Source organism: Schistocerca gregaria, chromosome 10 (genome assembly GCF_023897955.1).
Source record: "Schistocerca gregaria isolate iqSchGreg1 chromosome 10, iqSchGreg1.2, whole genome shotgun sequence".
Classification (NCBI taxonomy): Eukaryota; Metazoa; Arthropoda; class Insecta; order Orthoptera; family Acrididae; genus Schistocerca; species Schistocerca gregaria.
The window spans coordinates 75,402,322-75,420,153 of record NC_064929.1 but is presented as its reverse complement, the minus strand read 5'-3'; the positions used below and the strand labels follow the sequence as shown (position 1 = coordinate 75,420,153).

The following is a 17,832-nucleotide window of genomic DNA, read 5'->3' as shown; positions in this document are numbered from 1 at the left end:
ACCAAAAACTGCCATATTGCATCACAAGTAAATAAGTAAAAGTTTCCAACTTTTATCATTACCAGTAAATGATTTACATTTTCTTTACTAAATAATGTATATAAATCATGAAAGAAGGAACAAAAGAAAAGAAACATGACATAACACATTTTACTCGGCTACACTAAGGAAAATAATTTTGTAACTTCTACATTTACAACAGGTCACACTGACAAAAGGTGTTCAAAATTTGCACAGCTTACTTAAATGCAAGTGTTACCTCACTCAATCATCCCCTTATACCCAAGCCCAACCGCTACACATGCGGCGAGGTACATCATCTGGTGATAACACACGTTCAACATTTGTCACCCATTTGTCGGGTATTTCCCGACATTTGTGATCCCGTGTGTCTTATCTTAAATTACTTGTCCAAGTATCATCTACATCATTTGAGGGTTTTTTTAAACATTAATGAGAATCACCCTGTAGAACATACCCATGTTGTTGTTGTTGTTGTCTTCAGTCCTGAGACTGGTTTGATGCAGCTCTCCATGCTACTCTGTCCTGTGCAAGCTTCTTCATCTCCCAGTACCTACTGCAACCTACATCCTTCTCAATCTGCTTACTGTATTCATCTCTTGGTCTCCCTCTATGATTTTTACCCTCCACGCTACCCTCCAATGCAAAATTGGTGATCCCTTAATGCCTCAGAACATGTCCTACCAACCGATCCCTTCTTCTGGTCAAGTTGTGCCACAAATTTCTCTTCTCAACAATCCTATTCAATACTTCCTCATTAGTTATGTGATCCACCCACCTAATCCTCAGCACTCTTCTGTATCACCACAATTCGAAAGTTCCTATTCTCTTCTTGTCCAAACTATTAATCGTCCATGTTTCACTTCCATACACGGCTACACTCCATACAAATACTTTCAGAAACGACTTCCTGACACTTAAATCTATACTTGATGTTTACAAATTTCTCTTCTTCGGAAACGCTTTCCTTGCCATTGCCGGTCTACATTTTATATCCTCTACTTCAACCATCATCAGTTATTCTGCTCCCCAAATAGCAAAACCCCGTTACTACTTTAAGTGTCTCATTTCCTAATCTAATTCACCCGATTTAATTCGACTACATTCCATTATCCTCGTTTTGCTTTTGTTGATGTTCATCTTATATACTCCTTTCAAGACACTGTCCATTCCATTCAACTGCTCTTCCAAGTGCTTTGCTGTCTCTGACAGGATTACGATGTCATCGGCAAACCTCAAAGTTTTTATTTCATTTTAATACTTACTCCAAATTTTTCTTTTGTTTCCTTCACTGCTTGCTCAATATACAGATTGAATAACATAGGTGAGAGGCTACAACCCTGTCTCACTCCCTTCCCAACCACTGCTTCCCTTTCATGTCCCTCGACTCTTATAACTGCCATCTGGTTTCTGTACAAATTGTAAATAGCCTTTCGCTCCCTGTATTTTACCCCTGCCACCTTTAGAATTTGAAAGAGAGTATTCCAGTCAACATTGTCAAAAGCTTTCTCTAAGTCTAAAAATGCTAGAAATGTAGGTTTGCCCTTCCTTAATCTAGCTTCTAAGATAAGTCGTAGGGTCAGTATTGCCTCATGTGTTCCAACATTTCTATGGAATCCAAACTGATCTTCCCCGAGGTCGGCTTCTACTAGTTTTTCCATTCGTCTGTAAAGAATTCGCGTTAGTATTTTGCAGCTGTGACTTATTAAACTGATTGTTCGGTAATTTTCACATCTGTCAACACCTGTTTTCTTTGGGATTGGAATTATTATATTCTTCATGAAGTCTGAGGGTATTTCGCCTGTCTCATACATCTTGCTCACCAGATGGTAGAGTTTTGTCATGACTGGCTCTCCCAAGGCCGTCAGTAGTTCCAATGAAATGTTGTCTACTCCGGAGGCCTTGTTTCGACTCAGGTCTTTCAGTGCTCTGTCAAACTCTTCACGCAGTATCATATCTCCCATTTCGTCTTCATCTACATCCTCTTCCATTTCCATAATATTGTCCTCAAGTACATCGCCCATGTATAGACCTTCTGTATACTCCTTCCACCTTTCTGCTTTCCCTTCTTTGCTTAGAACTGGGTTTCCATCTGAGCTCTTTATGTTCATACAAGTGGTTCTCTTATCTCCAAAGGTCTCTTTAATTTTCCTGTAGGCAGTATCTATCTTACCCCTAGTGAGATAAGCCTCTACATCCTTACATTTGTCCTCTAGCCATCCCTGCTTAGCCATTTTGTACTTCCTGTCGATCTCATTTTTGAGACGTTTGTATTCCTTTTTGCCTGCTTCATACCAATACGCTAAATCAATTATTAACCATCATCTGTGTTAATCAGCATTTGCCATTCATTAACACATTTATTCCCACGTACAGAAAATTATTGAAATTAACACCTCTTCCAGCAGCACATTCATTTCAGTACTTCACCTGAAATAGTATAGGCTTTGCACTTTGGAATTTCTCCATTAGAGTTAAAAATAAGCAAAGACATTTAACAACAACAACATTGGACTGTTGGTAACTGGAAACATGTTGCCTGGTCGGATGAGTCTCATTTCAACGAGTGGATGGACTTGTATGGGTATGAAGACAACCTCATAAATCCGTGGACCCTGTACGTCAGAATGGGACTGTTCAAGCTGGTGAAGGTTCTGTAATGGTGTGGGGCATGTGCAGTTGGAGTGATATGGAACACCTGATACGACACTGAAAGGTGTCGTGTACGAGTACATAGGCATCCTGTCTGATCATGTGCATCCATTCATTTCCAAAGTGCGTTTCGACAGACTTCAGCAATTCCAGCGGGACAATGCCAGTTTATGGCGGGTCATGGCCCATCGAACACAGGCTGGTGTGAGGTGGAGCGTACACCATTGAGTTAAGTAGTGGTTTTGACTTTGTACATATGTACTGCTTTGTTTTCCTTTTTTTCCATTTATAAATGAATTGCTGTTGTGTTCTTTTAATCACTGACAATTGTCTTCTTAGCGACTTGTGTGTTTTATTGTTCTGAAGAAGGTGTAGTCATCTACGCCGAAACCTAGGTTAACACTAGGTCCTTTTTTGCAATCGAGGCGGGATTCTGGTTTTTTAATATATTAACCAACGATTGCTGACGTGCTGCGGTGTTGAAGGTTCTTATCCTTCGTATCTCATTCATTTTCCTCCTAAGTGTCAAATAACAACAAAAATAATTCTGACTTTCACTGTTTAAATAATTTTCATTGAAACACATTTACCTTTCGGTGTTATTATGCGAAGTGTAGGTTTATTTCTCCATAAAATGTAAATATTTTTTGCTTTCTAATATTTTGTTCCCTGAAAACAAACCGAGGAATATAATACAGACTAGGAAGCACAAAATCCATTTCTATAATAGGAGTGAGATTGAAAATAATAGATAATAACTTCCGATGTTAGCAGATGCCTCCAAAGTCCCCCCATCTCTGTGCACGTGCAGCATACTTGGAAAATTATAACTCCACACTCAGCACTGTTAAAGATTACTCTTATCATAGACACACTCATGTCACGGTCAGATGCAGATTTACACACAGGCACGAAAGGGACACACATTTCGACTAGTTTATTTTGACCAGAAAGTCATTTGTCAGGGTGTATACATGGACAAGGAAAAAAATTTCGCGGTTTTTCCAGTTGAGAATACACTTTTTCCTTGTTAAGTGACAGTATACTTTTCCTCGGCACTGTAAAACTTATCAATCCTTCAATTGTTTATGGTTTTATACACTGATGTAGAATTAGCCGGCACTTTAGAAAATGAAACTCTGGGGGGAAAAAACACGTTTCGGAAAGATCTTTGATGTGCAGCAACATGTACACTGCATATTTTCTTGTTATGACAGTATAAATTCGAATTCCACCAAACACCACATGTTACTTTCCGAAGGATTGACATTGAGATTGCGACGCACTTTCTTAAGCCAGTCACAGCTCATGTCACGTGATCTCGCCAGCTGATGACAGCTTAGGAGATGTGATGTAGTCAGCCAACAGCAAGATCACTCTTAAGTAGCGTGAACACAGAAATAAGGGAAGTTAATGGTTAAATTAATATACATATTGTTGCTACAAGAAAAGAAAAGCTTTCACATATAATATTGGTCTCTAAGATTAATAAGCTGCAAGAGAAGATAAGCTTCCACATATAATGTTGATCTCTTTTCCGCGTGTTACACTTTAAAATACACCACGTAAATGTGCCACTAAAATTTTTAATTACGACGTAAATGTCTGATCTTCTGGGCTAGAAATTCTTCCAGATAGTTGTCCCCAAAGAGTTGATTTTTAAATGAGAGTCAAACGCTCTGCGATTTAAGAAATTCAATGTACATTCTCGCACTCGTTCATCTTGCATAAAAGGAAATTAACTTTCAAAGTAACGCTTTTCAAATCACCATTCGCAATATTTTCCTGTGACCTGTTAGAAATAGGTTTGGTTCAGCAGTTGCCAGAGAGCGCCATATAACAGGTGTCACTGCACTTGCGCGGCTACGATGACGCAAGAAGGCCGTATGTTCGCACATGTAAAACATTAAAAGATCTTGCATTAAAATGAATCTGTCACGTAACGCACATCGGAGGCAATTTGTTGTTAAGAAGTGTTGTGTAGTCTTCCTAAAGCCTTTGACACACTTTGGTATTGGCAGACTGTTCTATGAGCTTTGTGTTCTGTTGCATACAGCGCATTTCCTTTGTGACTTTAGTTTTTGTTTTTCTTTTCTTTTTTTTTCCTGCAGTATTATTCTGCAGAAGCGGGATACAGCAATATTCTTTGTTAGTGTTGTGTACATAGTTCTGCGTAGTCAGCATGTATACAACTTTCCCACTAGAGCGCGTCCCACTAAGAACTACAGCGCAGGTGCAGCGCTCGCCCGTCTCCGCACTACGAGATGACGCTGCCTTAGAGACGGACCAAATTCTGCTTCTGCCGATCCACGTATTAATATATTATGCAGCCAATGAGATTGCTGCTAACGTAGAACATTTTCTCCTCGCGGATCACACTCACGCAGTGATACCTGAACATGCGAGGTATTATAACGAGTGTACAGATCTCCGATTAGTCAGTCTGCATTTGTCTGTACCACTCTATAGTCAAGTTTCAGTCTGCGCCTAATAAGATCATAATATTCCTGTACATAGCCATGAAGATAAATGAATAGACAGTTTGTCAAGTATCAGAGATATGTGAGAATAAGATTAACGTATGAAGACAAAAGGAACTTCAGATTTGACAATTGTAAACAGCATCCAGAACCAAGTTAAGTTATTTTTATGCTCGTTATTATTTTAATAAATGTGTGTGAAAATTAATCAAGTTCTGTTTAAAGTTGGTCACCATCAATCTGTTACTCTAACCGTGCAAGTGGCATTTCTATCGTCTGACCTAACGGCAGAAGATAAACATGCCACGATGAGACCACGAGACATATTGCTGACACTCGCCTACTTCGTTAGAGCAACAAGTCCAATAATCAGATGGTGTGTGTGTGTGTGTGTGTGTGTGTGTGTGTGTGTGTGTACACCGAAGGTCTTACAGTACAGACACCACAGTTAGAGTACGGGTTCTTACCAGTCAAAATCCCAAAACTTTAACTGAAAACTAAAACAACAAGAAATTCTCGGAATTCAAAAAGAATTCCCGGGTTTTTCCCGGTTTTCTCCCGGATGAAAAAATTCCCGGGTTTTCCCCAGACCTCCTGGTTGTCCTGGGTCATATACACCCTGTTTGTGTAAAATGGGCTTAAGTTATATTTTAACCTACAATGGTCAGAAAAGTGTATTTAGTAGAAGGCCACTATACAGTTTAGATGTGAAAATGGGAGGAATCAAGAAAAGTTAGTATTTGAGTTACAAGTATCAGAGGACGTAGAGCTATTCCGCATTGCTGCAACAGGAGCAGAACATACCGCTAGAGGGCTTCGGTAGTGCGACAGGCTTCATCTCCTCATCTTCGGCGATGGTTTCCAGCTTGCCGGCATCAGCCGGGCGCGAGGGCAGCTTGCCGCTGGCGCGTGCCGCTCTCTCCTGCGTCCTCTCCAGCACCGCCTGGAGCCGCTGCAAGTATTCGAGGAAGGCTGCCAGCCCCTCTTGGTGGAGCAGCACCGTCAGCCGTGTGAAGCTGATGGCCACCAGCTGCAGAACCGAGCCGTGCTTCGTGTGCAGCTCCGGAGACAGACGGTCCACCTGCATCCGAGAATACTGCCCGTCAGCACTTATCGACGTAGGAGAGGTGCACCGAAGCTTTTGCAGAGGAATCTTTAATGCTTCTCATATTCCAGCCATATATGTTACAGAATAATGTCTGAAACGAATACTAACAAACAGATAGAGGGGCTGGCCAGTACTTACATCAACTCAGTACAGCCCACAGATACACAAAACAGAACAGAAAATTTTTTGTTCCTTCATCAGGGAGGAGAGAGGGGAAAAAAGGGATGAAGGGAAAGTGGATTCAGTTACTCACAACCCAGGTTATGAAACAACACGGAAAGGTAAACAGGGAGGGTAGTAAGGATGGAGGCATGGTCGTCAGAGGGAAGCCAAAGGCTGTATGTACTGTGCCAGCTTCAAACCAAAGAGGATGCATACAGTCTAGTACCTTCCGCCGCGGAAGTCGAACACGCAGCAGAACAAATGAACGTGGTCAGCCCATAGAGGGCTCCTCCTCCGCGGCGGCTATTCCGTGTGGCGGCTCTTGCGCAGGGAGGGCGCCCCCGCTACGCCACGGGCAGACAGCGGCCAATAGCCGCTCCCTCCAGTTTCGTATATAGGGACCCGCTCTGCCCTAGTCCAGCCAGTCTGGTACTCGCTCTGGATTTCGTTCTATCTCAGCAGTACTGCATTCTGGTCGTTGCTCGTTGTTGACATTTGCCTGGCTCTGTTTCCGAGTGGATTTACGTTTGGTGTTTGGTGTTGTGGTTTTCACAAGCCTCCGTTTATCTCTTCCTTGTTGTGTCACTCATAGTCGGTCGTGGTCAGTTGTTGTCAGCTGTCGTTGGTCTGTCATCCGACTCGTGTTTACTCGGTGGTGCGTGCTCCACCGCCGGTAGCTTCCCCCCTGGCGGCTCCGATCCGCAGCCCATGGTGTTCCCACTGTTGATTGTGGTTACAACATACAGGAGTAAAGAGGTATATAGTATAAAGATAAACACAACTGTGTAGGAAGAAAAGATGCATGAATGGCTAAAGAGTAGATGGGGAAAAGGAGAAGACTGAAGAGTAAATGGGAGTAAGGTCGGTTAACGTAGGTTCAGTCCAGGGGGATGGCGGGATGAAATGATGTGTTTGAGTGAAAGTTCCCATCCCCGCAGTTCCGAGGGACTGGTGTTGGGTGGGAGAGTGCAAATGGCACGTACATTGTAGCAGGTTCCTAGGTCCCTAGAATTATGCTTCTTTGAAAGCATAAATTGTCATTCTCACTCTCAGGCTGAGAACTTTTCACACTGCCCTCACATTCAATTAACATGTTCCTTCTTATCATCAAGTTGTGCCATAAAACTCTTCTTTCCGATTAATTTCAGTAGCTCTTAATTAGTTGATCTGACCCACCTATCTAATATCAGCATTCTTCTGAAGCACCACATTTCATAAGCTTTCATTCTCTTCTCATCTGCAATGTTTGTTGTTAAAGTTTTGATACTGTAAAAGGCTACATGCCAGACAAATACCACCCAAAAAGATTTTCTATTTCTTAAATTTACATTTGTTGTCAAAAAACTACTTCAGATACACTTTTACTGCTATTGGCCATTTGTATTTTATATTCTCTCCTACTTCTAACATTAGCAGTTATGAGGGGCAGTCAAATGAAAATGAGACAGATGGAAAAAAGTAAGTAAACTGTTTATTATTTCAGAAGTAATCACCATAACTTTTAATACATTTATCCGAATCTGAGACAATGCCCAGGACTAACTGCAGCACTTCGAGAAACAAAGCTCAATCGGAAGAGGTTGGGAAGCGTGTTGAAATAGACGGTCCAGTAACATTAATGAGAACACCATCTACGTTTGAATCCAATGAACAGTGCAGTAGTTGTCATAATGCAGAAACCAAGCAATTTATCAGAAGTCCGCATGGGTACGATAACTGGTAGTTCGGGTTAACAGTGGAAGCAATTCCGAAACAACTAAGTTGGCAACAGTACCAAAGTTCGTTACCACACTTGTTAGGGATTGCAATTATCGAGCGCAGTCGGTATTAGTATCGTTGGACCTGCGAGTCACGACCAGCGCTGCTCCGCAACTTGTGTCAAGTTTCTAGCAAGCTCTCGTCCACTCTTGCTCGGGACATCAAGTAGTAAAGTAGTATAGCCTTCAGCTGATAGGAAGCAACCTCTAACAAGGTGCTTAGTAAGGTATGGCCTAAGTGAGGCCTCAATAGCTATCTGTGTATAATCGTATGTATGCAGCCAAGAAGAATCCCGTACAACCAGTTAAATACAATATATATTTTTTTTACCAATGACTTCTAATTGTTTTAGTCATTGTAGATCCAGACAGTGCAGCCAGCACCTTATCGACATTACTGACAAACCTGCTTTGATTTACATCTTTCTACTTAGCATTGGTCACCAGTCAACATTGACGACAACTCGTTTGTCATCACGATAACAGTAACCTATTTGCATGCTGCTGTGGTTAAAGTATGGAAAAATGGCGCTATCCAAGGCCTGCACTGAGGCAACAATGGTGCACCATAAGCCACAGATGCTGGGTGAACGACAGCTACATGGTTGTGCAAAGGAGAATAGACTTGCAACCACTGAACAACTGACGCTCCTGTACAAGTGTTCAGCAAATGTCACTGCACACGGGCCTCCGCAGCAGGCACCCGGCTCTGCACCCACGCTGGCTGCTGCTCATTAGTGACGAAAGCTGGAATTTGCAAACCAATACTGCAACTACACATCCATTAAGTAGTGACTGGTGGCCTTTTTCTGATGAATCATGTTTTATCCTCCATTGGTGCGAAACATCAGACAGCAAACACCCTGCAACAATTTTTGTAAGCATCCAGTCTGATGGAGGGAATGTCATTGTCCAGGTGATGTTTTCCTAGTACAGTGAAACCTCACCTTTTACACTTTTCAAATAACTTCAAAAAATGGTGTAAGCTGTAAAAGTTACATGTAGGATACCCCCTTGCACTTTATGCACAATATCTGTACATAACAGGCATCAAAAGACTAATGAAGGTTTATTATATAATAAAAACCACTTATGTAACAGGAATTGAAAATTGTACGGGAGGTAAGAATATTTGCTCAATTCCATATGTCGTAATCAATGTTTCTGAAAGCCTGCAGCTGTCATTCATTATTTAAATAATGAAATACTGCACTAGTTATGTATTTTTTCATGCTTAGCACGACGCGTTTCGAGAATTTTTTTCTCGTTGTCATGTGCAAATATGTAAATAAGTATTTTGTATAGAGTGTGAATGTATGCTATTCTGCATCTCTTGTACTGTAGTTGTCTTTTTGAGGTTATAAGGTACTGTGCCTCATCAGTTATGTAGAAATTCACACACACACGCACACACTCACACACACACACACACACACACACACACACACACACACACACACACACACTCACTCACTCACATTGTTTGTTTGTGTAACATCACAAAGTACATATGATAATACTGCACTTGACAATGAGAATAAATTCTTGAAACATGTTTTGCTCAGCATGAATAAAATAAGAAACCGTTGCTGGGTTTAAACTAAAAACATTTGATCAACGCAAAGTGAATAACTGTCAACTAGCGTTCCAAGTCTCCATATGCCGAAATAAGCTAAATATTGTTCGATAAAGGTGTCCAGATGATCACAACAATCATGAAACTGCGTTTGTGCAGCAGAGATAGTTTGGAAATGGTTGTGATTGGTCACGGTTTCTTTATTCGAACGAACGTAGTTACTCCCTTACCAGCCACCACGCCAGTAGGGCTTGGCAGCGACTGGAGATACAGCACAAATTGTTACAACTTTTACATGTTTACCGGTCCAAATCCAATGAGTAGAGGGGCCTGGTGTCAAGAAACTTAACCATGTAATAACTGTAAACACTACTGGATGACTAATATCATACCAGCATCATTTTTTCTCCACAAACATTTTTTCAAAATGTGTAAATTGAGGGAAAATTATAAATATGTTGACGCAAAATCAGGTGCAAATTAAAATTGTGGGCATAGGACATTTGACAGGATCGATAAAAAACATCGTAATCAGCAGGAAAATGTTAATTGCAGGAATATAAAAGTGGGGCTATACTGTATTCCCTTTGTGATCTCTTCATTCTGGAAGGCACAACACACATATGCAACTATCCTTACATGAAGTTTGTTTTTCCTCGTCATGATGGCATCTACCAGCTGGACAATGCAACATGTCACACAGCTCACAGTATATTTATTTATTTATTTATTTAACCTGATCAGATTAAGGCCATCAGGCCCTCTCTCACATCGGACCAGTGTTCCACACATGCAGCATTTCACACATCAGAGTTACATCATGACCATAGTTTAAATGAGAATATTAGCTTACTCTAGTGACAATATGAATAAAGAGTAGTGACTAAGACCTAATAAAGTAAATGCGGCAGTATTTTTACAACAGGTGCTATACATACAGATTATGATAAAAGCAATAATAATAACAGTAAAAAAAATGTAATGATAAACATGACTAAAACTTAATAAATTAAATGCTGGCAGTATTTTTACAGGAGGTGCTATACATACAGATTATGATAAAAGCAATAATAAGCAATAATAATAACAGTAAAAAAATCAAATAATAATGACAAACATGAGAAGGATTTGCAATAGTAATGAAGGTTTGTGCAGATGTACATAATATCTTCGTGTGTAAAGTAGATGTTTACTAGTTTAGCGTGTTTTGGGGAATGGAGATTTAAGGAGGGGGAAAGAGGGAAGCAATGAGGTGAGGTGCATTCATGTACAGAGGAAGGCATTACTGTTGCTTAAGTAGATACGTCATTAACTGTTTTTTGAAGCTGGACATGTTTTTAAGTTCTCTAACATAACGAGGGAGGTTATTCCAGAGTCGGGTTCCCGCTACTGTAAAGGACTTTGAGAAGGTGACTGAGCGATGCAGTAGAACGGAGAGGATTTTATTATAATGGGAACGTGTGTTTCTGTCATGTTGTTCCGACATGAGCGTTAGGGACGAGGAGAGATATGAAGGACAGTTTACATATATAAGGAAGTAGATGAGACAGAGCGTATGGAAATCTCTGCGTTTGTCTGCACGCAGCCAGGACAATTTTGCATATGCTGGTGAAATGTGATCAAAAAGTCGAACGTCACAGATATATCGGACGCAGGCATTCATTACCAGTTCTAGACGTCGGGAATTTTCCTGAGAGATGCCTTGTAGGATAATATCGCTGTAGTCAATGATTGGGGGTATAAGCGTTTGTACTAATTTCTTTTTCAGATCGAAAGGGAAGAGTTTTTTATATTTTTGTAGGACATGAAGGGATGCTGATGCTTTTTTGCACACTGCAGTTACGTGCTCTGTCCAATTTAGATTTTCATCTATTATTACTCCCAAACTCTTTGCTGAGGGAGAGAAGTTAATATTTGTTCCATTTAGGATAAGAGGTGGTAAGGATTCCCGATGTTTTGGGCTAATGAGCTTAGAGTGACCAACAAGTACCGCTTGGGTTTTAGATGGGTTTAGTTTTAGACCTATGTCCTGTGCCCATTTTGACAGTGCATCAAGGTCAATATTGAAATTTTCAATAGCTTTCTTGAGATTGCTTGGTTTCGCACTTAGATACAACTGAAGGCCATAAGCATACATATGGTATTTGCAATACGTTAGAACCGATGACACATCGTTGACATACAGAGAGAACAGTATAGGACCTAATACTGAGCCTTGGGGAACGCCTGACACTACCTGCCGCCATTGTGATTTTATATTCCCAGATAGGACGCGTTGCTGACGAGACATCATGTATGAGCGAAACCATTGCACTGCACTTGGTGAGAAATTTAGACTGCTAAGTTTGGCCAGTAAGATGTCGAAGTCGACAGTATCAAATGCTTTGCTGAAATCTAAGAAACAAATGATAGTCGCTTCTTGTCTGTCCATGGCAAGTTTCAAGTCATCTGTCACCTTTATCAGAGCAGATGTTGTGCTTCGATGTTTACAGAAACCTGATTGGTATTCGTCTAGTAGGTTGTTAGTAGTGAAGTAGTTGGTGAGCTGATCATGAACTATATATTCTAAGGCCTTTGATAGTGCAGGAAGAAGGCAGATGGGGCGGTAGTCAGAGGGTGCTGTGGCTATGTCCTTTTTAGGCAGTGGCTTAATTTGTCCCAGTTTCCAGGCCTCAGGGAAAACACTTGTGATTAATGAATCGTTGAAAATGTATGTTATAGAGACCAGTAGTTGGTCAATAATAAGTTTTACCATCTGGATAGTGATACCATCATGTCCAGTAGATGCTGATCTAATCCGCATTATGGTATATGTACATCGTTCGAAGAACACCAGGATGAGTTCACCGTACTCCCGTGGTCATTAAACATTATGGATTTAAACCCAATGGAGAAACTGTGGATCCACAATGATCAGGTTGTTAGTGCCATGGATCATAAACTGAAAAGACCAGCACAGCTGGCTGCAGCACTGGAGTTACCTGGAATAGCTGCAAGACCGTTGGTACTTCCCAGAACGTCACTGATTTGCTTCCTGCACGTCTCACAGTGATATGCACTACAAAAGGCGGTTATTCAAGTTTCTGAGAGGTTGTCGCATTAATGTAACTGGATAGTGTAGTAAGGTGAGCAAGACTGAATAATAGGAAGGGCTAGCTCCTGATCAGACTACTTTGCTGCCCGGTATCATGGTAGAGAACTAGTGGAACACTGCAATGGGCACTACCAATATAAAAGGGGTGTTCAAAAAGAAATGACCCGGAGTCTGGAATGCACAAACCGGAGACAGGAAGGTAATATCGTGGCGTGTGTATCGAGGCGTGGTTCCGACCAGAGCGTGGAAGTTCACAGCCCATCGCTAGAGGGCACGCATGCACGTCACATGAGTATACAGAGCTAGCAGCAGCATGCATCAATCGTCCAATGCTGCCAGTCGCATTGCAAACAGTGACACACACACAGCAAACAGGTGTTTTTCGTTTTCCGACCGGGGAAGGAGTAGGAGGAATGGACATTCACCGACAAATGTCACTAGTGTACGGCGAACACTGCACGTCTCTTGCAAGGCTCAAGGCGTCGCACAAGCTCTTCAGGGAAGAACGTGTGTCGTTACCCGATCATGCAAGATCTGGAGCACGATACTGCATTACCGTTGACATGGTCCACCTAGTGGATGCACTCCTTACCCACGACTTCCAAGTGACAGTGAAAGCCCTAGACACCGTGGTCTGATTGTCAGAAATGTTCACACCATCATGAAGGAATGACTGCACAGGCGGAGGAAGATAATGCGTTCCTGGCACGAGTGGTGGCTGGAGATGAGTCACGGTGTCATCACTTTGAATCAGTATCAAAATGACAAAGTCGCCAGTGGAAACATCCAGGGTTACCACAACCAAATAAAGCCAAGGCCATCCACACGAGTGCAGGAAAGGTTATGCCGACATTCTACTTTGACCAAGATGGTCCCCTTCTGATTGACTTCCTGCAGCATGGGACAACAGTGAATGTCCAGAGTTACTCGCGAAAACCTCGACCACCCTCCACTGAGCAGTCAAATCAAAACGACCAGACAATCTCACCCATGGGGTCATTCTACTCCACGACAATGCAAAGCCCCATAAGGCCAAACCAGTCACAGCACTCCTACAGAAATTCAAATGGGAGGTTCTCTGCCACCCTCCGTACAGCCCGGACCTCTCCCCCTGTGATTACACCACTTTTGCTCCCATTAAAAGAATTCTAAGAGGCAAACGATTCACCTCCAATAATGAAACTTCCTAGCAGATTAAAACTGTGTGCCGGACCGAGACTCGAACTTGGGACCTTTGCCTTTTGCGGGCATGTGGTCTACCAACTGAGCTACCCAAGCACGACTCATGCCCCGTCCGCACAGCTTTACTTCTGCCAGTACCTCATCTCCTACCTTCTAAATTTTACAGAAGCTCTCCTGCGAAACTTGAGTGAAAATCTCATTCTGGAAACATCCCTCAGGCTGTGACTAAGCCATGTCTCCGCAATATCCTTTCTTTCAGGAGTGCTAATTCTGCAAGGTTCGCAGGAGAGCTTCTGTAAAGTTTGGAAGGTAGGAGACGAGGTACTGGCAGAAGTAATGCTGTGTGGACAGGGGGCGAGTCGTGCTTGGGTAGCTCAGCTGGTAGAGCATTTGACCATGAAAGGCAAAGGTCCCAAGTTAGAGTCTCAGTCTGGCACACAGTTTTAATCTGCCAGGATGTTTCATATCAGTGCACACTCCACTGCAGAGAGAAAATCTCATTCTGCACCTCAGATAATGACATCCAGCTGTACGTGCAGAATTGGTTAACATCGCAGCCCCGGGAATTTTATGATACAGCCATTCACCGCCTTGTGTCACAGTGGGACAAGTGTCTCAACAACCAGAGTCAATACTTCTAACATACACTGACTGGTTTCTGTAATTATGTCTCTGGCTCATTTCTTTTTAAACGCCCCTTATACAGCTCTAAATTAAGAATGTGGAAACACCATTACAAAGTTTTGATGCGAGGTCATACTCGAACAATGGTTTTCCTGCAATATGCTAGAAAGGATCTGAAGAGCTGCACTAATTGCTGGCCTCATATTTGCAACAGATCCAGTATTTATGATGACTACTCACACTGGTGTACTTGACAGTGAGTAGGTACTCGAGCTCCCCAGCCGTCATCGGCGTGTCCAACACGCGCACCGACCCGGACACCGGGTCGTTCAGGTCGAAGGCGAGCCCACCCAGCCGCAGCATAACCGTCTTATCGAATGTCTGGTCCACCATCTCGAACTCCAGGTGGAGCATCCGGAAAGTGAACAGCTTTTGAGCAGTTTCACCATTCCCGCTGGCATCGGACTCCGGTTCCATCATGTTCAGCTGGTTGTACATAGACATCACGAATTCTGAGAAACATCACAAAAAAATCTGATTAAAATGCAGTCTTGCTTACAACAAGAATCATATTCATACATCAGCTGTAATATATAATACAGGGTGTTTATAGATCACTTATACAAAAGTAAGCCTTCACTGTAAAAAGGGTGAATAACTTTCAGAAAAGTTAGATATAGCACGGAACACAGGATATCTTCAAGTTTTATTCTGGCCTAACACTGTCAGTTCCAGACATTCCCGCTAGGTAGCATGTGTGAATGATTTATTCCAATGTTATCACAGAGTCAAATAATGGTGCAGAGGGTACGCAGTGTCATTTATGGATTCACGAATCTAAATCTGCTACTACAATTAAGAGACAATTCAGGACTGAATATTGAATGCCATCACATCAAAGATCGGCTGCTGTTAATTGGTACAATTGGTTCACTGAAATAGGCTGCATACCACATAGGACACCGCGTCAGGGTCAGCCAGCAGACTCTGGTGCAGCAATTTAATAAGTCTGGCAGTCATACATTTGTGAGCCAGGTAAATCAACAAGACACAGGTGCTCAGAATTGAACATGCATATTATTGCAGTGTGGGAGGTATTACAGAAACACATATCCAAACACTACAAATTTGAACCATTTTGAGCTTTAAGAGGAAGTGGAGGGAGGGCATGGTTTTCGGAAAGAGCTGAATTTTTTTAGAAGTTTCTCACACAATGCAGACTGAAAGGAATTTATTAAAAAAATTGTTTTCAGTGAAGAAGTCACCATCCACACCTGCAGAAAAGTGACTTGTCACAATGTTCAAATATGGGATGAGTAGAAACCACATCACGTAATCCACTATGTATGGGACTCATCTAAGGCAAATGTTTTTTGCACTGTAAGCTGTAACGAAATTTAAAGTGCTTTCTTTTTTGCTGAGTCAACTGTAACTGGACACGCATGAACATTATCTAATGCCTCAATTGCGATGGGATATGGGCATACAATTTATTTTCTAGAAAGACAGTATGCCAGCACAATATGATCGTGAAGTTGTCGTGTACCTCCTTAGGAATGTGCTGACATGGATTGGATGTAGTGGAACAATATCCTGGCCACCACAACCACCTGATTTAACCCAAGTGGGTTTTGTGTATGGGGTTACATTGAAGACAGTGTTCATTCCTCCATTTCATTTCAAGGAAAGATCAAAGAGCTGCAACTATAGGTAACACAAGCAGTTGCCATCATAATTCAAGATTTGCTTCATAGTCTCAGGCAGGAAATTACTGACGGGATGTTTGTTGTGTTACAAAAACTAACCACATTTAATACCTGTCAATAAAATTAATGGTGTATGAAACATTTCTGTAAGTTATTTAGCTTTTTCACAATTAAGGGTTACTTTTGTATAATGACTCTATAACCACCCTGTTACTTTCACTGGCCCAGTTTTCCACATAAGCAGCTTATGAGTCATATAATAAAGAAGCCAGATTATAAAATATTTGTTCCGATGCACTGCTTTTACAAGGGCTGTTATATAACAGTTACTATTTGAAAAGCAACATCACAAAGGCTACCATAACACGTATTTCATTGTCGACAACCATGTTGAAGATGATCACTCCATTGAGCTGTTTATTTATAAACAAATACATTTATTATAGAAGTGGAAGAGGATGTAGATGAAGATGAAATGGGACATAATACTACATGAAGAGTTTGACAGAGCACTGAAAGACCTAAGTCAAAACAAGGCCCCGGCAGTAGACAACATTCCATTAGAACTACTGACGGCCTTGGAAGAGCCAGTCCTGACAAAACTCTACCATCTAGTGAGCAAAATGTATGAGACAGGTGAAATACCATCAGACTTCAAGAAGAATATAATAATTCCAATACCAAAGAAAGCAGGTGTTGACAGATGAGAAAATTACCGAACTATCAGTTTAATAAGTCACAGTTGGAAAATACTAACGAGAATTCTTTACAGACGAATGGAAAAACTGGTAGAAGCCAACCTTGGGGAAGATCAGTTTTGATTCCGTAGAAATATTGGAACGCATGAGGCAATACTGACCTTATGACTTATCTTAGAAGAAAGATTAAGGAAAGGCAAATTTATGATTCTAGCATTTTTAGACTTAGACAAAGCTTTTGACAATGTTGACTGGAATACTCTCTTTCAAATTCTAAAGGTGGCAGGGGTAAAATACTGGGAGCGAAAGGCTATTTACAATTTGTACAGAAACCAGATGGCAGTCATAAGAGTCGAGGGGCATGAAAGGGAAGCAGTGGTTGGGAAAGGAGTGAGACAGGGTTGTAGCCTCTCCCCGATGTTATTCAATCTGTATATTGAGCAAGCAGTAAAGGAAACAAAAGAAAAATTTGGAGTAGGTATTAAAATTCATGGAGACGAAGTAAAAACTTTGAGGTTCGCCGATGACATTGTAATTCTGTCAGAAACAGCAAAGGACTTGGAAGAGCAGCTGAACGGAATGGACAGTGTCTTGAAAGGAGGATATAAGATGAACATCAACAAAAGCAAAATGAGGATAATAGCATGTAGTCTAATTACATCGGGTGATGCTGAGGGAATTAGATTAGGAAATGAGACACTTAAACCAGTAAAGGAGTTTTGCTATTTGGGGAGCAAAATAACTGATAATGGTCGAAGTAGACAGGATATAA

At 41.5% G+C, this 17,832-nt stretch overlaps 1 protein-coding gene across 1 annotated transcript in view; it reads right to left on the bottom strand.

Annotated features, from left to right (window-relative positions):
- The window catches only part of LOC126293289 (intermembrane lipid transfer protein Vps13-like), a 391,345-nt gene that overhangs the window by 281,295 nt on the left and 92,218 nt on the right, over nt 1-17,832 (bottom strand). Inside the window, 2 exon segments of the mRNA XM_049986411.1 lie at nt 5,958-6,234; nt 14,897-15,168. Coding sequence (XP_049842368.1) covers nt 5,958-6,234; nt 14,897-15,168 — 549 coding nt within the window.